Raw genomic sequence first — 21,319 nt, 5'->3', positions numbered from 1 at the left:
CCATGGCTTTAAATCCTGTCTGTCTGCTGATGGTGATGCCCAGATGTACCCCTGGCTCAGCATCTCCCCCGAGCCACACTCCGGTACCTCCAACTGTGTGCTCGGTGTCTCCATTTGCATGCCCCACGGGCACTGCAGGCGCTGCTTGCTCACTACGGGGCCCTTGATTTTCCCCATCAAACCTGTTCTCCACCCCCACCTCCATCTTTTGCAGCTCAGTAAATCCACCCAGTTGCCCAGAAACTTGGGAGCTGCCCTTGACTCCTCCTCATTCTTCACCCCTGACATCCAACCCGTCAGGAAATCACAACTGTTCTGCTTCCAAAATATCCTGTCTCCATCTTTCCTGCCACCACCTTGCCCACACCATCAACACCTCTTGCCTGGACCACTGCACGAACCTTCCCAGGCTCCACTCTCCTTCCTGCAACCTATTCTCCACGCAGCAGCTGCAGTGACCATTTGAAAATGTAAACGAAGTCCTGTCTCTCCCCTGCTTAGTGCCCTCTCATGGCTTCCCGTCGCCCTTGGAATCAAATCTAAGCTCTTCTGTGATCTGGTCCCTGCCTCTCCTAACCCATCCCTCTTTCTTTCTCACGATGTCGAGACACAGGGGGCTTTTCCAGTGAACAAGCCAAGCCTTTCCTTTCCCGGGGCCTTTGCACGTGCTATTCCTTCTGCCCAGAGCCCCTTCTCTTGCTTCTTCACGTGGCTGCTTCCTTCTCGCCCTTAAGGTCTGAGCGCAAGGTCATCAACATCACCTCCTCAGCGAGGCTCACTCAGCCCCCCACCGGCCTCTAAGCATTTTCCCCCTAACGGCAGCTCCCCGCTTCCTCCCAACTTAAAGGCAATCACATCGCCCTGTTCATATTCCCTGAGTGCCCACTGCAGTCTCAGGTTACCGGCTGTGGGTGGCTTTCTCCAGTACAGGGAAAGCTCCTGGCGCAGGGAGCTCGTCTGCCCTCTCACCTCCATACTCCAGGGCCTAGAGCCATGCTGGCACAGGGTAAGTGCTCATCAATATTTACTGAATAAATGAATTAATCGGCCTCGGAACACCCTGCAGGCGGGGGTTCCATCTCCCCCATCAGATCAAGGGCTCCTTTCCTCTGGCTCACGGCCCACCTACGACTCCACAGCCAGCCCAGGCTTCTATCTTCAGAGCAAACCAGATGAGGAGACTTCATGGCTGGCAGGTGAACACAGCCACATCTGGCCATGAACCCTGCCCATCATCACATACCTGCTGGACCCAGGCAGGGACGTTCAGAGGAGACAGTAGGGCCCTCCAGGAGAAGTTCAGTGTCAGAGTGAGGTGGTGACAAGGGTGGCCCTTTGAGACTGAACCAGCTAGGTGACCTTGGATAAGTCAGGCCCCCTCCCCTAGCATCAGTAGGCCCTACTGGTAAAAACGAGAGGTGAGCCAGCTGGTCTCCAAGTCGCATCCAGCTCAAATGCTGGGTCTGTGGCTGCAGGGATGGGTCATACCCACCCATGCCCTCCTCCGCCTGACAGTCAGTGGTCTCCAAAAGAGACTGGGAGCTGGGGGCGGGGAGAGGCTGGACTTGCTGAAGCAGACAACATCTGGCTGGCGATCAGGACCCTGGACAGACCGAGAGACCAGATGGGAGTGGAGAGCCCTCTCCTTTAGAACCGGTCAGTGAGCAGGAAGGGGCCAGGTCCTCTCCCTGCCCAGGAGACACTGCGGCTGGGCTGCCAGAGGCCACCCAGAGCTGGGGGCAGGCGATGTGGCAGGCAGAAGTCAGCAGTTGTCACCAGGCCCTCCGAAGGGCTCAAGCCTTGGGCTGGAAGTCTTTGTCCACACCTGGCTCCTCCTCCTTGGTCTCCGTCCCCCACGTCCTCCCGAGGCCCGGCCGTCTCTTGCTTTCTCCCTCAGCGTTCCCGCGCCTGTGGCTGCAGGTGCTTGTGTCCTCTCTGATGGACAAATGCCCTCCCCAGGTGGACCTCCCTCCCAATGCCACACCCTCAGAGCCTCTGTTGCCAGGACACCTCCACAGAAGTATGCGCCAGGGCCCTCGGACTCCATAGGCCCCAAAGGAACCTCTCGGCTTCCTCTCCCCAAACCTGCCCCTCCGGTGCCCTGTGGCTCCGGGAAGGGTCCCACCCCTCACTGACCCCACAGCCCAAGCTGGGACCCCAGGAACCTCCACCATCTTCCCTCACCTCCCAGCCCTCCTCACCTCCCAGCCCTCAGCCCGCCCAGGCTCTCCTCACCCCTGAACCTCTCTAAGTTGTCCCCTCCCCTTGGTCCCACTCCCCCTGCTCACCTGGACAGCAGCAATGGCCTTGTCTCCTCCTGTCACAGATGCAACACTTGCCTCCTGGGCTCACACCTCCCACCCCCCACCCTTTAAATGCCTGCAAAGGCTCACCCTGAGCGCTGCGCCCACGCCCAGGTGCCCAACACCCCACCCGGCTTCCATCTCTTGCCCTGGCTCCCAGCTGCCCAGCACCCCCTGCCACCCTTCTCCTAGCTGTGCAGGAGGGCATCTCCCCTGTCAGACCACACCCCCACCTCCCTGCTTTGTGGACTCCCACACACCCTTCACAGCCTTCCAGACACCCCCTCCCACCCTGCTGAGGTCAGGGTCATATGCTACCATATGCCGCTTCCCTGAACTCCCCCATCACAGCAGTCAAGCACTGGTAACTGGTAAGCAACAAGTGCTTTCTCTGCCCAGCAGGAACCCCAGCAGGGCAGGACTGGCCTGGCTCCCTCACCACTGAATCCCCAGAACCTCAACGGAGAACTGGAGCAGGGTAGGCTGTTCATCATTATCCGCAGGCTGGACGAGGGCACAGATGAGTACCGGTCCCGCCTGGACTACACTTCTCACTTCACCCTCACACTGGCCCTTGGAGTAGAATAACACTGTCCCCACCTTACAGATCAGAAAAGTGAGGCTCAGACGTTAAGGGGGTTGCCCGAAGCCTTATGCTTGATAAGTGGCTGGGCAGGAATTCCAAGTTTGTCTGACTTCAAAGCTTATGTTCTTTTCAGGTACAAGACCCTTAGAAGGCAGGGTGGAAAATTCAAATAATAGCAATAAGCAGAACAGCTGCTCCCGGGGGCCAGGCACTGGGTAAGCTCTTTTTGCTTAGATCATTTCATTTAATCCTCAGCAAGGGCGTATGAGCTAGTGGTTATTATTTGCTCCATTTACATACGAGGAAACTGGTAGGTGAGCCAGACAAGCTCCCCCAGCAACTCGTGGCACAGTGAGAAGCCAAGCCCAGGTCCATGCTGACCACGCTGCTCCACTGTGCCTGGGCTGCTCGGGTGACAGCAGTCGGGCGGCCTCCTCCTCCCTCTTCTGCTGCCTGGAACCTGGGATTGTACTCCATGGACCCAGGGGCCCCGCCTTCTCCCCTTGGGATCCTGCTTATCTCCCGGCCCCAGGCCCAAGCCCCCTTCCTCTCTCACCTGGATCTCTGTGGCGGCCCTGAACTGGTCTTCTTGCCTCCCTCTGGCCCTCTCTTAATTCACTCCCCAGGAAGCCCAGTGGAAGAGGCCCCAGGGGCTTTTAGTTGCCCTTAGGATGAAGACTAGAACCTTTGCTGGCCTTGAAATGGCTGACCTCTGATTTCTTTTGGGGCTTCAGCTCCCCTAAAAGAATCACCTTGGCCTTGCTCTCTCATTTTCCATGAGCCCCAGTGGCCATGTTGGGGGTGATCTGCCAACCAAGGCTCAACCATGGGATGGTTCGGTCAGAATTCCAAGCACAACTTGATGAGATCCACCCCGCAGCAAAGACCACCTCTCTGGTTAACTCTTTTTCATGAGTTCTTTAGACCCCCAGAAAGTTCTTCCTAGCATCTAACCTCTACCCCTCATGCTGCAGCCTCAGCTGGCTCTCCTTAGCTCCAGAGGGTGGGTGTAGGAAAAGCTGGGAGTTCTGTGGGAGCCAGCTTCCAGCCACCTCCAGCTCATTCCTCCAGCCATCTTACCTTCCCCTTCTTGGTGAGGACCTGCTTATAATACAACCAGCCTTCTCTCCTGATGTCGCTGAAGGTTGCGTCCGAGAGGTCAGAGGTTGAGTGTCGCTTGGAAGGGGCGTCAGCATCTTCGGAAGTGCCCCAGCTATCCAAGGACTGCAGAGAGACGACAGAGGACAATTCAGGGTGGCTCCCACAGTGCCAGCATCTCAGAAACCCCATGGACCATTTGCAGCCACAAGGGCCTGGCATATGCCTGTGCTACGCTCTGCTGTGCTGTGTGGCCTCATGGGCCTTGCTTACCCTCTCTGACCCATCTGTGTTGAGGTCATGAGACGTATGGGATGGGGAAGCCAGAAAGGAGGAAAGGCTATGACCTGCAGGCCACATGCCTCACCACGCTTAACTTTATAGACTTGAAGGAACTAAGGAAACAGAGGAAGTGATTGTGTCCGCATGGAGTTACATAAACAGAGGAAGTGGGAACATCAACAAAGACCGAGTTAGTGGAGCAGGTACTCATGTCCACAAGGAGTTAAACAGAGGAAGTGATAGTGTCAGCAGGACTCCAGCAGTAGAGGTGACAGGTCAAGGGAGAGTTAAGTAAGCAGAGGACGTGATAAGGAATAAGCCAGGTGACAGTATCATCAAGGTATTAAATGAACCGAAGATATCAAGGATTTGAAATCAATATGCCTTTTCCAACCCATCCATAATCAAAAAGATTTAAGGTCATTTCAGAACTGATTCTGTGTCGGGACTTCCCTGGTTGTCCAGTGGTTAAGATTCTGCTCTCCCAACGCAGGGGGCCTGAGTTTGATCCCTGGTCAGGGCACTAGATCCCGCATGCTGCAACTAAAGATCCTGCACGAGGCAACGAAGATCCCGCACAAGGCAACGAAGATCCCGCGGGCCACAACTAAGACGCGGCACAGCCAGGTCCTGAGGCTGGAAATTTCGGCCTCTCCGTCACTCTCAACCCTGTGTGTCCCCCCCTTTCCAGGGTGTCCCCTGTCCCCTGAAGACACCATGCAAATACTGACCCAGTGCCTCCACAGTGCAGGCACTGTTTTAGGTATGCAGAGGGGTCAAACAGTGAATAAGACAAATGAAATCCCTGCCCTCATGGAGCTGACATTCTAGCTGGGGAGACAGGCAAGAAAGGAGATGGACGCACAAACCGTGTAACATGAGAAGTGCTAGGAGAAAAGCAGAGTGGTGAGGGGAGGCATGAAATATCAGGCGTAAAGGCTGAAATTTCACAGAAGGCCTAAAAAAATCTAAAGAAAGTGAAAAAGTGAGTCATGTGGCATGTGGGCCGTGGAAAGGGCCTTCTAGATGGGAGCTGGGGGTGGGGCGGCTGGAAGGACAGTGCAAAGGCCTTGGGAAGGAAAGCTCACGGTGTCTTTAGGTGATGACTGAGCCCATAGAGAGGGTGGGTCACGTGGCCGACACGAGGTGAGTGTGGGGACAGCCGAGGCCGGAAGGAGACGGGAGCCGTCTCACCCACACACCCGTGCCACTCACCCCATCCGTGAAGAAGCTTCGGAGCATCCGCAGGCTGGGCACGCGGTTCGGCAGGCGCCTGTGGGGTGAGGACAGAGGATGGGGGCTGTGGGAGGCACAGCCAGGACCGCCCACAAGCCCCAAGGCTCAAAGGCCCTCCGGGGGGAAGCAGGCTGCCCCGGTGCGTAGACGACCAGGGCCAAGAGCCCCTCCACAGCCCCCGTCCTCACCGCAGAGCCCGGCCCTCGTCCCGGAAGGTGTTGAGACCGTCGTCGCAGGACTTGGAGCGCTCGGTGGTGACGGCCAGCAGGTAGGAGGAGCGCCGGCCGGCCTTGATGCTGCCTGTGAAGCCGCCCACAGGGGCCCAGGGTCAGCGGGGCAGCAGGCGGGGGCTTCCCCGGAGCCCTCCTGTCCGGGCAGGGCCAAGAGGGGCCTCTCCCCGTGGGTCCCCAGGAGGAGCAGAAGCCAGTCGGAAGAGGCCAGACACCAGGCAGCGGGCACCCCTGGGACCAGGCAGCAAGGGAGCGGGTGGGGCTGGGGCTGCGGGCAGCACTCACTGCAGTCCTGGGAGTAATGGCGGCCGAGGGCAAAGGTGAAGGTTGGGGAGGAGGGGCTGGTGCCCAGGACAGGGGCTGAGTTCATGGCGCTGGAGACCACAGCAGAAGCAGGGACGTGCTTGGCTTGGAGGTCGATGCTGGGGCTGGTGGGCTCATCTGCGAGAGCGGAGGGAGCGGTGGGTGAAGGTACCAGAAGGCTGAACCTGTCTGCCGCCCCCGCCCCGGCCCCAGCCTCCCGTCCAGGCCGGGACCACATCCCCAAGGCTCCAGAAGCCCTCCAGGGCCCTGCTGGCAACATGCCCACTGCCGAGGGAGCTGACCCACCATGGGTCACCTCCCACTGTGGTCACGGAGGCTCAGCCTCTGCCTCCTCCATCACACTGAGGGCACCCAGGAGTGGGGCCGAGCCACCCCTCTTGGTCCTGGCCGGGAGGCAGGCCTCTCTGAGGCCACGGCTGGTGTCTCCCCCATCCGACTGGGAGCTTCTTGAGGATAAGGACCATCTCCCCCATCAGCTGGGGGCTCCTTGAAGGTGGCTACCACGTCCCCCCACCCAAGACTGGAAGGACCCTGAAACTAAAGAGTTTACCTCCCGCCCTCAGACTGGGAGCTTACTGAGACAAGAGGCTGCGTCTGCCCTGTTAGACTGAAGGCCGGCTGGGGGGGCCAGGGCTGTGCCTCCTCTCCTGGCCGGGGCTGCTTCTCCGCCACTCCCATGGCTGCCCTAGGGTGAGCTCACCACTCTCAGCCCCAGTTACCATCTCTGGGCTCCTGCACCCCAGTCTTCCTCCCAAGCCCCTAGACCCAGCCCGGTTCATCCTGCTCCCTCCATGAGCGCCTCTCTTTCAGCCGAAACCTCTTCCTGCCTCGCTCCCTCTCTTTTCCAATATGGAGGTGAAGCTCCACCCTCCCGCAAGGCCAGAAACCTGGGCACCACTGACCCTTCCACTCCTCTTGCCTCTCCCTTACCCAACATCTATTCTAAAGGCGGCAAATTTTCAGTATTCCCTCTGCTCTCAGAATGAAATCCCAACTCCCCAGTGACGGACAAGGCCCCTCCAGACCTGTTCCGATGACCTGGAAGGGCATCCTACCTCTCCCTTCAGGGTCTTTGCATAGTCTAGTCTCTCTCCCTGAACATTCTTACCCTGACTAAGTCCTTCAAGTCTTAGCCGAAATGTCCTTTCTCCAAGATTCTCTCCTTGGCCACCATGCCCCGGTCTAGCCCTTCTCTGCCTCCTAGAGCTCCCTGTACTCCTATCACACACCCATGCGACTGGATCGTTCTTGTCTGATCACCTGTTCCCATGGTTGGATCACACACTCCAGGAGAGCGCGGAGCCTAGCACAGTGCCTGACACACATATGTGTTGGATGGATGGAGAGATGGAGGGTGGACGGAAAGGAACAAAGGAAGGATAGAAAAAGAATGAAAGGACGGAAGGATGGGTGAAAGGAAGGAAGAATGGAAGGAAGGAGGGAGGAGAAGGAGGGAGGGAAGGAGAGAAGGAGGGAGGGAGGGGGAAGTAAAGTGGACGGAAAGAAGGCTGGAAGGGTCAGTGAACGGGGCGAAGGGTGACGGGATGATGGAAGGGAGACAGAAGGATGGACGGAGGAATGCAAGAATGGACAGTTGGATGGACAGACAGATGGACGGACACAGAAACGGGCGGATCCCATCAGCACCCAACCCAGAGTTTTGCCCATGGTGGCAGGTGGGTAAAGTACAACAGGGCACAGAAAACCAAGTCTCCCAAGACAGCCACCTGCACCCTCACTCACCGATGAAGGGAATGGAAGCCAGAGAGTCGTCAGCAGTGGCCAAAGGGGCCACCTTTCTGCCCAGGCGTCCCCCTCGTCCACTGGCCTCTGGCTCTGGGGACTCGTCACCAAACCCAAGGGTCATCTGTCTGGAAGGGGGCAGCTGGACCTTGCGGCCCGTGGGAGGCTTCTGCCTCAGGACCACTTCGTCACGGCGATCCTCGGCAGGAGGCTCCAAGGCCCTGGTGCTGGGCTCTGGTCGGACAACTCTTGGTGGTTCAGAGGCCTCCGGTGGGAATGGTGCAGGGGGCTGGGCCAAGTTGAAGGTGGGCAGCCCCCCAAAGGGCGAGTCCCGGAAGGAGAGGGCATGCAGAAGGCCAGTCCGGCGCTGGAATGATGGGCTATAGCTCCGGTATCCGATATACCCAGTGTCATCCAGGCCCTGCAGGCCAGGCGGGGGTGGGGCCTGGGGCCCGGGCAGGTCCCTGGGTGGGCAGGCAGGGGTGCGGGCAGACGGACGCTGGGAAGCCCAGCCACAGCGCTCGAAGCGGGGTGACACCAGTGCCCCTGGCCCAAGCGCCTCGGCTGAGTGGGTGGCCCGGCTCAGGTAGTCGTCTGAGTGAGCGCGGTGCCAGCCCTCCTGGCCCAGCTGGCTCAAGGCACCCTGGGAGGTGGAGCAAGGCCACGGGCGGTGGGCAGTCACATCCTCCAGCCGGTCCTGGGAGGCACTGCGGGCCCGGGGTGGCATGGCGGGGCACCGTCTCTCCCCCGCCCTGCGGGGTACTTGGTTCGACAGCCAGTGTGACAAGGCCTGCTGGCACTCCAGTCTGCTGGGGGGCGCCCGGCTGCCAGGCTCCGGGAAGGCACGAAGCGTCCGGGGCTCCGAGGGGAGGCGGGGGAAGGCACCAGGGCTGGGGCGGGGCTGGCTCATCCCCAAGGAAGGGTTGTCCGGATGGGAGCGGGCAGTAGACGGGATGCGGGGCCCCGGGTCACTCCAGGCAGCAGGACTCCGGGGGTCACTGGGCAGTGCTGAGAGCGGCTCAGGCACCATAGTGGCCCAGGTAGAGACCCGGGCCGGCGGGGCGTAGGTCTTTCGGGGGTAGCAGATCGGGGGTGGCTCTGGGATGCTCCGGGCCTCTCCAGAATACGGCTCGTTCCCCTTCAGGTAGGCGTCCTGGGAGTAGGCCTGGCCAGGGACACAGAGGCAGGTAAGCAGGTCTGAACAGGCCTCACAGGGGAAGGCTACAAGCAGCCCCTGGAGGTCAAGGTCTCCAGAGAAGGGGACTGAAGGGAGGGGACCAAGCAGGGGGAGTCCTGAGTGCGTGGGGGTGAGAGGGCATGCTCCAAAGAGAGTCGGGGGGAGGACAAAGAAATAAGAGGCCTTTGAGAGTCTTACACACACACACACACACACACACACACACACACACACACTCTCTCTCTCTCTCTCACACACTCACTTGAGAAAGAGCCAGGATTTTTCTAAGACTTATGACAAGGACTGCCTTTAGCCACAAACATTCCAACATCTGTTTTCTGGGGTCCTCCCCCGATGCTGGCCTCAGCTGCCTCCCTGCTTTCTTATGTCCAATAGTGCCCACAGACCCTCGGGTGGAGCTGGGAAACCCTACCAGAGACCAGTCAAGGTGGCAGATGACAGGGGAGGAAGCGACCTAAGGGGTGTGTCCAGGGTGGGGTGGGCTGGGGGTGGGCAGGGGCTGGGAGAGCCCAGCTGTCCCTCCATCCCCTGGATGGGAAGCTGAGGGCCTGGCTCCTGGGCCACTGGGGTGAGGAGGAACTTGCTTCTCTGGGCCAGGCTTGGGGGAGGGGCCAGACTGGCTAAGGGGCCTTGGGCCACCTTCTGGCACCCCAGGCCTGGAATTTGGCGCTGGGAGCTGAGGCTGACGCTGCATTGCTGAGGAGTGACAGGGCCGGGGGCCAGCGCCCAGGCCCAGCCAAAAAAGGAGGCGGCCCCCAGGGACAGCAGCCTTGTGGCCCTGGCTGGCCTAGCCTGGCCCATGATGGGCTGCCCGGGGACCTATCTCAGGGTGAAGTATCAAAGAGGGAGGGTGAAACCAAACACACAGACACACACACACACACACACACACACACACATCACAAGGAGACACAGGAAAATACACACCCAGAGACACACTCACACACACGTAGAGAAACACAATGAGACATACACACAGACAAATAACTACACCTCCAGTCCCAGGCACACACCTCGTGTGATGAGGAGGAGCTAAACCACACCCCTACTCAGCCCCCTTTGGACCCACACGCCGGCCGGCGGGGCCGGCGGGGCCGGCGGGGACACTCACGTACCTCTCCCTCCTGCCATCCTGCCGGCTCCCCGGACTCCCCACATCACGGCAGTGGCGGCAGCATCCCGGCCCGCCTCCACCCTCCCCCCGCCCCCCGCTAAACCCCACTGACCACTGTGCCGGCCCTGGCCTCCGTCCCCCCAGGCGGCCCTCCCCGCGACTGCCCACGGGCCCCCACCGGCTCTCTCGCTGGCGGGAGGAGGAGGGAGGGGAGCATGGGTGTGGAGGGGCCTCGCCGCGTCGGCGGTGGCGTCAGCGGCTGCCGCGGCCCCATTGGCCTCCAGCCTTGGCTCCCAACCACAGGAATGCCTGGGCCCCACCCTCTGGCCAGCCAGAGAGAGGGGGGCCAGCAGAGGCCCCCAGATGCTGACATCTGGGTCTGTCTGCCTGCCCACCCGAGCCTGGGCAGCAGAGCTCAAGGCTGCTGTCCCACCCTGCCCCGCTCCGGCTGGAGAAAGCAACGCCCCAGGTCCCGCCCTGTCACACCCCATCCCCCCCGCCCCAGCACGCCGCCCTCAGCCTGGGGAAGGGCGTATGGGCAGGGCCCTGGAGACTTGGGGAGAGCCGCCCACCCCTCTGGGCCCCCACCCCTGCCTCCCCCTCCCCAGGAAGGGCAACGGGACAATCGAGGTCACGGGCTGGAGGTTCCCAGAGGGTCATGGGGCCAAGCATGGCATTGTGATTACAGTGGTTGCGAGAGCACATCCAGGGCAGAAGCCAGCACTGCGGCTCCCAGGACCTCCCGGGCTTGGCCCTCGGCCGTCTCCCGGGGGGGCAGTGACCTCGGGGGCAAGCAACTTGGCATGTGGCTGGCACCCATGAGACCAGGAAACTGGGCACTGGGCAGAGAGGACTGCTCTGGACTCGGGGTCAGAGCTGGGGGCGAAACAGAGAGGCAGCACGTGTGTGTGAGTGTGCGTGGGTGACGCGCACGGAGCATGTGGCATAAACGGGTACACGTGTGAGTGCAGGGTCCGCCGCGTGCAGCGTCTGTGGTACCTGCTCTGTGAGCGGTCGGTGAATGCCGAGTGCTAGCTGTGAAGGAAGGTGCATTTGCACTCGCATCGTGATTGTGGAAGTCCGGGTTGCTGTGACACCGGTGAGCGCACGCGCCTGTGCTGGGATGGAGCAGGCTGCGATGTCTGTGGGCGTACGTGTTGTGACAACAGCAAATATCTGTGATGTCATTAAGTGTTCGTGTTGTGGTGGTGAGAAATCCAGGTGTATGTCATGGGACACGCTGCGGTGTTGTGTTGTGGGGATCTGAGATGCTGAGGAGGGTGTGGTGTGCTGTGATGTTTGTGGTCGTGGGTGTGGGGTAGTGGGTGCCTGTGTGTAGCACTGAGGGGTGGTGTGTATCGTGGTAAGTGCCTGGTATGGTGTGTCTGGCAGGTGGTGTGCGTTATCACATACTGCAGTGTACAGTGTGCTAGTTGAAGAGTGGGCTGTGTGCAGCTGTGTATCTAGTGTTCTCTGCTTATGTACCGGGTGGTCCATGGTATGCTGTGTGAATGGGAGCACGTGACAGTGGGGTACTGTGTGTGTGTGTGTGTGTGTGTGTGTGTGGACGCATCTATAGGAGACACGCTCACTCGAGGCCAGGCAGGGAGGGATGTGGGGAACAGGTGTCTCACGGGAGCCACAGGAACGTGCCAGTCTGGCAGGGCCCGCTGGGCCACGCTCCTTCCGGACACCCTGGCAGGAATCCTGCCGGCCAAGGCCAGCGCCTCCCCCTCCCCCAGCACAGCCCCGACTGAAGCAACCAGCAGCCCCAGCCCGGGGACGGGCCTGGCATCCCCAGTTGGGCAATGCCGGGCTGGTGCTGCCCCCCCACTCACTCCTCCGCCTCCCAGAGGGCCCGATGCAGGAGGGAGGCCCAAGGAGAAGGGCTGCATCCTGCCCGCAGCACCCAGGGTCCTCCACCCCAGATAGCAGGGCAGGACTCACCAGCTGGAGGATGTCCTCGTCCTTGGGCATGATGGAGAGCTCCAGAGTATCATCGCTACAGAGACAGGGCAGGGGGTCAGGCCAGGCTGAGGCAACAGGGTCTGGGAGAACAGGGATCCTGGTCGCCAGGGCACCACCAGGGCCAAGGGGGTGGGGTGAGTAGGGACTTGTGAGTGGGCTGGGGGCTCTCGTGGGACAAGGGAGGCAGGGGCGCTCACCTATTCTGGATCAGAGCTATGACCTGGGAGTAGGTCTTCCCGATGACGCTCTCCCCATTCACCTTCACCAGCCGGTCTCCTGGGGACCAGGGACAGGGCCACAGGTGAGCAGGCCAAAGGGTATCAATGGCCCTACCTGAGAACCCCTGTACCATGTATGGATGACAGTGGGGGACAGGAGACTCCCCAACACCTGGATCCCGAAATTCCATCCTAACCAGAGGGTAGGGAGAAGAGACCCAGAGCTGTGCGATGAGCCAGGTAACCGGGACAGCTCACCTGTTCGAAGCCCCGCCCTATGGGCAGGGCCATCATCCTTCACATTCTTGACAAAGATGGTGTCCATGGGCTCCAGGCGGTGCCGGGGGGAGGGTCCTGGTGAGCATCAGCCAGGTTAGCTGGGGGTGGCTGCTGAAGGTCACACCCATGCACAGCTACACACACAGGGGACACACACTCAGAGAGTAATCACACTCACACGGACAAAAACACAAACCCACACATCCACAGGGACACGGACGCACAGGGTCAGACAAGACAACACACTGCTGGGAAAATGAAAACACACGGAGTCACTCCTTAAATGGCTCCTGCGTCCCAGCACTGTGCTGGAAAGTAGACCACAAAGGACGGACAGACATGCGCACGTGCGCGCGCGCACACACACACACACACACACACAAGTCACAAGACAAAGGAAGGGTGCCATGAAAGTCCTGAAGATACACAGCAGGGAGGAAAACCCACACGCACAGAGAGTGTCCACACCCAGACCCAAGGAGAGCCAACAAGACACTGAGGCTCACAGAGACCCAGCACCTGCACCTCCCACCCCACTCCCTTCCCCAGGGTCAGGGGACTCCAAGCAGAGGCCTAAGGATCCCAGGACCGGCACTCGGCCCTTCGTGACATCACGTTACACCCCAGCAATACTACTCTGCTGCTAAGCGCTAACTGCTAACTGTTAACTGTCTCCACCAGAGAAACGGGCCTGCTCTAGGTCAGCTGGCTCCTCCCCCAACACAGGCCTCTGCAATGGGGATTCGGGAAGACAGTGGCCCCATGGTTGCCCAGCAAAGGCCCCAGTGGCAGAGAAGGAAGTCTGCCTGTTCAAGGGGTTCTGCGTTGAATACTCCAGGAAGCCTGGGTTCCAGCAAGGAGCCGTTTGGGAGAGCAAGGGTGACAGCCAGGGGAGTTAGGCTCACATGTGAAAAGAGAAAGACCTCAGGGCCCCCGTTATGCCCCGAGAACCCCAGCGTCTCTGTCCCCAAGGACAGCCCTTGATCAGCGGTGCACCACCTCCCGCCCCGAGGGCCCTGCAGGCCCTGCCTCTGCCTCCATCTAGGCTGGGAGTAACTCCAGGGCAGGGGCCAGGGCTTTAGAAACCTATCTGCTCCCCAGAACGCCACCCCCAGCGCGGAATGGACAGGCCCAGGGGAAGACATATGCGAGAAAAGAAAGGAAGGACAGAGAGAGTGAGCAGAGGTTTAGAGCGGACACACAGGGAAGAGCCAAGACAGCGGCATCAGTCAAGGGTGGGGGGGCGCAGCAGAACCCCCAGGCTGACCTGGGGGAGAGGGAGACACACAGGAGCGGGAGGACGAGTCCCAGCTCAGCCCCAGCCCCTGGAGCCCAGCCCCCTGCCACTCCTCACCTCCTCCTCGGCCTCCATTCTCTTCCTCCTGCAGGGAACAGAGGTGGGTGTGGGCCCTCGGCAGCACAGGGGGAGGCCCAGCTCCACCTGGGAGGGCCCCTTCCAGCTCCCCCACCCAGCAGCCTCCCCTCTTATCATCCTTCCACTAGCCCAGCAGCCAGAGGGGGTGGGAGGGGTGCCCACGGGGAGGTCAAGTCCCAGGCAGTGTCCCCCGGTAACAGGAGCCCTCTCTCATGCCTGCCGATTCTACCGCATCAGCATCTCAGCCAGTCCGAAAGGCCCCAATCCAATGGGGGACCCACGACCCCTTCCCTTGGGGAGCTCGAAGCCCAATGGGGGAGGGGCCAAACACTCACGCACAGACAGGACCCAGGCAGACACAGATAAGCAGGCATGACAAGTGCAAACAGTGGCTATCAGCTCTTAGAGAATGGGGAGGGAAGGCCTGATTAGAGCCCCTCTGGGAGGGGGTTTTAAGGCAAGTTTGAGGCCGGCTGGGAGAAGGCATTCTGGGTGAGGTGAGTGGAGTGTGCTGGCACTTGGTGGCAGAAACAGGACTGGATCAACTGAGCTGAAGCAGAAGGCGTGTCAACGCCAGTAAGTGACAGGAGTCAGACTAAAGCTTTCAGCTTTGAAAGGAGAGAAAGAGGGAGCCAGTGAAGGTTCTTGAGCGGGAGAGAGCAGATGTGAAAATACTTCTGGCATCGAGGTGCAGGGCTGAGAAATGGAGTCGAGGAGACCCACGAGGGAGGCCTCTGGGGTCATCCTGGTGCGTGAGGGGGCGGGGCAGGGCACTGCATCTGGGGAGGAATCAGGAACAAGGGCAAGAAGAAGTCAGGGGCTTCCCTGGTGGCGCCGTGGCTGGGAGTCCGCCTGCCGATGCAGGGGACGCCGGTTCGTGCCCCGGTCCGGGAAGATCCCACATGCCGCGGAGCGGCTGGGCCCGTGAGCCGTGGCCGCTGAGCCTGCGCGTCCGGAGCCTGTGCTCCGCAACGGGAGAGGCCACAACAGTGAGAGGCCCGCGTACCGCAAAAAAAAAAAAAAAAGAAAAAAGAACAAGTTAGAGAGACAGGACAGGCCAGCAGGATGTGGCATCTTCGAGCTGGACAGGACCTTTGGGGTCATCTTGTCTAATCCTCTCTACAGGTCATCCATTTTACAGATGACGGGGTGTGACTTGTCCAGGGCCACTCAGAGACAACAGAGGAGCCAGCGCTGGAACCCAGGACTCTTGGGCATCCCAGCCAGGACAGGAAGGCTGCTGGGCTCTGCTGGAGAGCAGTCCCTCTGGCTCTGCCCTCCCGTGCGGGGAGTGTGCCCGCTGATGTGAGCTGCCAGCACAGTGAGTGGGTCGCAGAGGCAGACGGGTGCATTGAGGTGGGTGAGCTCCCTGTGGGCTCCCAGCCCTGGGCATGTTCTGGAAAGGGATGGAGCCCGTCCCTGGCTTGCCCTGCCCCAGGGTCTTCCAGCCCCCCATGTGAGCGAGGTCTCTCTGAGACAGGTCCACCACCCAGTCTAGACCACTCAGGCTGTGTCTGCAGGGTCACCCTCAGCAGGGTTCCCTGAGAGAAGGTGGAAGGGCCAGGAAGGAGGGACATTCTGGAGAAGGAGGGCAGGAAGGACCGGAGGGAGGTTCCAGGGAATTGGGAGGCTGGTGTCCTTGGGCATAAGGGGTGAGGCAGGGCCCCTCCCACAGACCATCAGCCCCCACTTACAGCCAGTGCGAAGAGTTTATGCAGGGGCCCCAGACTCAGACACAGGTGTGAGAGCTGCACAGCAACATGTACACATGAAGCATATACACAGACACGTGTCTAGATATACAAGCATGCACGTACATGACTAGCATACCATGCACGCACGTGTGCATACAAAGAGACACGTGCAGGCACACAAACACAGGCAGAGAAATCCAATGCCTTGGTTCTCTGGCAGGTGGGACTAAGCTCCCCAAGGGAGAGTCCCCCAACAGCTGTGCAGGCCGGTCCCAGCCCTGGGGGAGGGGAGAAACAGGTTCACAGACTCCAGAATAAATCTTTCTCCCCTCCTGCTGGGAGAGAGGTGGGGGAAGGGAGCTGGCCCCTCCTTGGGGGCCCTGGTTCCTGCCCAGGCCCCCCTCATGTCTTCCTGTCAGGGACCCCCACCCCCAGCCCACACCGTGGCTTAGGCTGAGTAGCCCTGGTTCCTGGACTCGGGAGAACTTGACGTTCATATTAGGGTTGGAAGGGCCCTCAGGGGTCAAATAGATCAATGCCCTCAGGAGATGGCAGGAGAAATGGGGCCCAGAGAGGGTGAGACCACCCAAGATCCACAGTGAGTTAGGAGTTGTACCAGGACTGGAACCCAGGTCTCCAGCCCAGCCCAGGGCTCTTTCCAGGCCCAAATCTGAGGCCAGCATGGGCCTGGGGCGCTCTGGGAGGGGTCCCGGAGGTGTGTGAGGACAGACTCCCGGAGAGCTCAGGCTAGGGAGAGGCAACTAACCCAGCTCAGAAGCGGCCAGTGGACAAGGGGTCCCCGGAAGCCCATCTCTCTGAGAAGCTGTTCACCTCCCAGAGGCTGAGAGTCGGGGGGTGGGCATCCCGGCTCCCCCACCTCTAGCTCCTTGCCCCGAGCCAGCCACGGCCCCTTCTCCTGAGAAGACTGAGCCCAGAGCGGGTGGGGGCTTGTCTACGATCACCCCGCACAAATGACCCAGCCAGGGCTGCCCCTGCCTCTCGGTGACCCTCTTCTCCAGGCCACAGAAGCACCGGGAAGGGGACAGCACAAAGGAATCCCCCCTGAAAGCTCCCTCAGGCCAGGCCGGCAGGGGCACAGGACGTGTACCTTCAGGCTACAGTGCACAGCGGACTCAGGCGGGTACACGATGAAGTGGCGCAGGGTGAAGCCAAAGCCGTCCTGGAGGCTTTTGTGCAGCAGCAGTGTCCTCGGGCCCTGCCAGGGGAGGGGGCGCCCGGGAAAGCACCCATCTCTTGGGCCCAGTGGCAGCTGTGGGAGCACAGGGAGCCAGGGTGAGACGCCAGTCTGCACACTGCCTCCTGCAGCCCAGAGGACCTGGGGGGCTGCCAGGTGCTCGGACCCTCTTGTGCCCTGACCGACCCCCTGCTCTCCCCTTCCTCCTTCCCTTCCCCCCTCATCAGCCCCACAGCTTCTTCCTTCTTTCTTTTCTCAATCCCCTCACAACACCTTTGTGTCCAGGGAAGTAACAGTGCAGCGAGCCAGGTGTCCATTCAATTCAGTTCGGCCAACGTTCACTACTCTGGACGCACAGCCTTCCTGCCTGGGAAGTGCCTGCTGCTGTCTGAGCTTATTCCCGCCGGCTGCCCAATCTCACACATGCACACACGCACACATATGCAGACACAGACCCATCCGTACACACTCATGCAGACAGGACACATCACAAACACCCAGACAAGCACACTCATGTGCAAAGGTGCACAGACACACCGATGAGCACATACACGCTCACTCAGGTAGACGCACAGACACACGCACACAGCACACACAGGCGCAGAGAGACTGACACACCCGTGCATCCTTCAGGAGCAGCAGCAGGAACAGGCGGGGGACTATGAGCCACAAGGGAGTGGACTGGACATGAGAGAGTCCACTGAAGGAACGGAGGCTCGGAGCCCAGCCCAGAGGCCCGGCGGCTGGTTCACCGGAACTGAGCGGAGAACCGGGGGTGGGGGGGTGGAGGCGGGGAGACACCCCGCTGCCCTCTGGCCGCCGCACCGGAATACTTGGGACTCCCCAAGATGACAGGGCAGGGGGTGTCTGAAGACAAGGGTTTGGGGGCACACGGGTCTGTTTCTGAGGCAAGAGGGAGAAGAGGAGGATGGCGCCTGAGAGGGGGCTCCCTCCAGGTGCCCTGCTCGGACACAGAGAGGGAAAGGGGGTGACAGGAGGGTGTCAGAGAGATGGGTGCACAGGGAGGCAGGCGGCAGACTGGAGGACATGGGAGCCACGGACAGGCCGCCTAGTGAAAAGCCAGGAGGGCTCCCTCGGGGGCTCGTAAACCCCTGATCTCGGGCAGCCTAACCTACCTGGTGCCCCTAACCCAAACCCCTCAAAGGGCAAGAAGCCCCTCCCCCACCCTCAACAGTCCTCACCCCCTCATTCCTCCTTGGTACCAGGCAGGAGCCTTCCGCTGCGGGAAGACAGGTGCAGCTGGGTGCAGAGGGAAGAAGCCCATCGGTTTCGGGGTGAGAGGCTCCCACTTCACTACGAAGTTCCCCTGGCTTCCCTAGCTCGAATCCGCCACTCAAATGTACTGACACCGAGAAGTCCCTGCATGCATCCATCCACCCTCCTGTTCATACATCCGGCAGAAAGAGCAGGTCCTGTGCCCAGCCCTAAGCTAGGGATTTCTGCGTGGGGTGGGAGGCTGGGCTGCATGGGGCGGGAGGTCTGGGGAGGGGATATCCTCAAATCTCAGAAGATTAAAGAAAAACGTAACAGAGGCAATAGGCTTACTTGGTACAGTCCCAGAGGACACAGCCAGGTGGAAGATACGAGGAGGCCGAGTGAAGCTCTGGGCCAGGGAGACCATTCTATAATCACATACATCTGCAAAGCTACCCGGATGAGGCTGTGAGTTCTCTGTCCTCACAAGGGTCCAAGCAAAAGCTGGACAATCCCCATCCAGGAGGACTTAGCTGGGATTCTGGCATCGGGCAGGAGGCCCAGTGATGACCCCTCAGCTCCTTCCGCTTGTGGCTATAGTCTGGACTCTCCCACTGAGCCCCACACCCCCATGGGGGTCTGAGGAGCCCAGAGGAGAAAATTCTCTGGGAATTCTGCTGAGGTCTGAAATCCCCTGGATTTCCTATCTCTACGGACCTGGCAAGGAACTGATCAGGGAGGGAAGAGGGCCTCAGGGGACCCTCCACTGCCCCCTCCTACCAAAACCCCTGCTCTTCCCCAGTGTGGGGTGCCTCCCCTGCATGCCCTCCACCCGGGCTCTGGGCTGAGGCTGTTCACAGGGCCTTTTGTTTTGCTGGTGTCCTGGATTAAGGTTTAAGCCACCAGCTGCCCCAGTGACGAGAAGTGGCTGGGACAGGTCCCCGCACGTCCCCCACCTTTCCCCCAGCACACATCCTGACTGGAGCTGCCAGCTGCCTGGGGGTGCCACTCCCGGGGGCGGTTGGGGGGGTGTTGGAGGAGGGGCCTGTAATCCAGGGCAGTGGGCATGCCTTTCTCTCTCAGGTCCTCTCCTCACCCAGGCACCACCCGCGCGCCCTCCCTTAGCTCTACCTTTTCCTGTCCTCTCTTCCTTCCTTCCACTGCTCCTTCCCCCATCCCTGCCAACGAGGTTCCTGAGAATGTCAGTGTGGTAATCCCCCGCCCCAGCTACCACACCCCTGCCTGAAGAGGAGACACTGCGGGCCCCCATCAGTGGCCAGATTTCGCCGCTCTCCTGTGGGAAGTTCTTCCTTAGTTTTAACCTCAGTCCTTCATTCTGTTATACATGCATGTTTCCTCTCCTCTCCTCCCCTCCAATCTGGGACAGTCCTGGGTCTTGCTCTCGTCTTGAGGGGGAGGGAGGTGACAGATGCAGAAACAGAGAAGGGAGCAGCAATGGAAGGTGCCTAGATTGGGAAGAGGTACAGTTCACACACATCCCCAACTCTGCTGTCTGAGGTAGGCCCAGAGACAAGGGGAAGGAGAGTGAGAGGCTCAGAAGACATAGGGAAATCACTGATGAATGCTCCCAGGCCCAGATCTATTTCCAAACACTCCCACTCTCATGTCAGGAAAGAAAGAGACATCCAGAAATACAACTGATGGTGGGAGAAGGGCAGGTGACCCCAGGGCCACAAATTAGACAGAACTGGACACGTGGTGGGTTGGCAACACCAGGAGCTAGAACCCAGGAGTCCTACCCCTCCCCTCCCCCAGGAGCATAAAGAGGTCATTACAGGGAGCGCAGCTTTCATGCTGGGCACGGCGCCCACTGTGACTCACGCCCTACCAGCCTGGTCGATCCCGGACATCAGAAACGCTGTCCCCACCCCCCTCTCCAGCCCTGTCAGTCCTCACCCTGAGATCACTCATTACCTGCTGGGGCCCATTCTGCCACCTCAGCCTCCTTGGCTCGCTTGAAAACCCTTGTGTGTCTCTGTGCCCAGGTCCCCGACCAGGGAGACAGCAGAGTGATGCCCCTCCTGCTTCATTAGGGGACCCCTGCATGGTTCTGACTCGGGGTCACTGCCAGTCCAAACTCTGCAGGATTCCATGTCCTGGCACCTCTTCAAACAACCCTGGTCCCTTCCATCCTTCCACCGCCTATAAACCAAGAGGCTTGAGCGCACTGGAGGCCACCAGCAGACTGAGGGCTGTAACCCGGCAGCCCTGGAAAAGCTCTCAGCCACGAGCCTGCCGCCCTCACCTGCATCTCTCCAGCTTCTCACTCACTCCCCACTCCGGAGGGGATCGGTCCCCAAGCGCAGGGCGCACACAGCTCAAGGAACGCAGGGAGTTGGTGGCCCGGTCCCACCCACCGGGGCGAGGCCTGCCCGGACCCGGACCCCTAACCCTGCCGCCGACCCCGCTGGCTCCCGAGGCGCTCACCCTGGCCGGACGCTGCCCGGGCGCGCTGCGGTCGCTGTGGCTGAGGCAGGGCAGCCAGAGGCAGCGCGGCTCCGGGGCGCTGCAGTCCACGCCGACGGCGCGCTCCCAGCGCCAGCCCCCGGCCCCCGCGCGCCCCACGCGCCACACCGCGCTGCCCACGACCGCCGCGGCCGGCGGGGGCCCCCGGGCCCGGCCGCCGCCCCGGCCCCAGCGCGCCGTGTGCCGGGCTTCCGGAGACTGGCGCGCTGCGCGGGGGCCGGCAGCCGCTCCTCGGCGCCCGGCGGGCGGCGTCCTCGGCCCCCCGGACGGCGGCGGCGGGCGGGCCCCGGGGGTCCCCGCCCGCCCCCCGGAGCCACGGGCCCGGAGCCCTGGAGCCCCGAGGGGACGGACAGCCCGCGCGGACGGCGGCAGGACGGCTGCAGCAGCTCCGCGCCTCCCGCGCCTCCTGGCCGAGGGCGCCTGAGCCCGGACACGCCGGAGAGTCTCGCAGGGCAGACGCCTCCCCCTCCGGGGCGGCCCCTGTGCGCGGCCGCCCCATCCCACACACTCACACCCCCCAACACACGAGAGGCCCTGCACAGCGCCCCCGCAGTCACACACACACACACACACCCCACTCACACAAAAACTTACTGTACCTGCCCGCGCACGCTTATACTCCTTCCAGTCCAAAGCTCAACCAGCTGCCCGCGTTCCAGAGAAATACACATTCCCACGCGTACATATGTAAACACACACCCAACCCACCTTTACAGACCCGCACCACACACACATCTAGACACCCCACACCCTCCCTCCCCCCACACAGTCACT

At 61.0% G+C, this 21,319-nt stretch overlaps 1 protein-coding gene across 1 annotated transcript in view; it reads right to left on the bottom strand.

The window, feature by feature from the left end:
- Positions 1–21,319, bottom strand: part of ARHGAP23 (Rho GTPase activating protein 23) — a gene marked incomplete at its 5' end in the record, with an annotated part of 73,542 nt that overhangs the window by 30,966 nt on the left and 21,257 nt on the right. The window contains 10 exons of the mRNA XM_079726358.1: positions 3,970–4,113; positions 5,485–5,542; positions 5,694–5,805; positions 6,021–6,176; positions 7,803–8,967; positions 12,062–12,116; positions 12,280–12,358; positions 12,559–12,654; positions 13,934–13,961; positions 16,757–16,918. Coding sequence (XP_079582484.1) covers positions 3,970–4,113; positions 5,485–5,542; positions 5,694–5,805; positions 6,021–6,176; positions 7,803–8,967; positions 12,062–12,116; positions 12,280–12,358; positions 12,559–12,654; positions 13,934–13,961; positions 16,757–16,918 — 2,055 coding nt within the window. The remainder of the gene's footprint in view (positions 1–3,969; positions 4,114–5,484; positions 5,543–5,693; positions 5,806–6,020; positions 6,177–7,802; positions 8,968–12,061; positions 12,117–12,279; positions 12,359–12,558; positions 12,655–13,933; positions 13,962–16,756; positions 16,919–21,319) is intronic.

This window comes from Hyperoodon ampullatus, assembly GCF_949752795.1.
Source record: "Hyperoodon ampullatus genome assembly, chromosome: 19".
NCBI lineage: Eukaryota > Metazoa > Chordata > Mammalia > Artiodactyla > Ziphiidae > Hyperoodon > Hyperoodon ampullatus.
The sequence above is the reverse complement of the archived record's forward strand: the minus strand, read 5'-3'. Positions and strand labels throughout refer to the sequence as shown.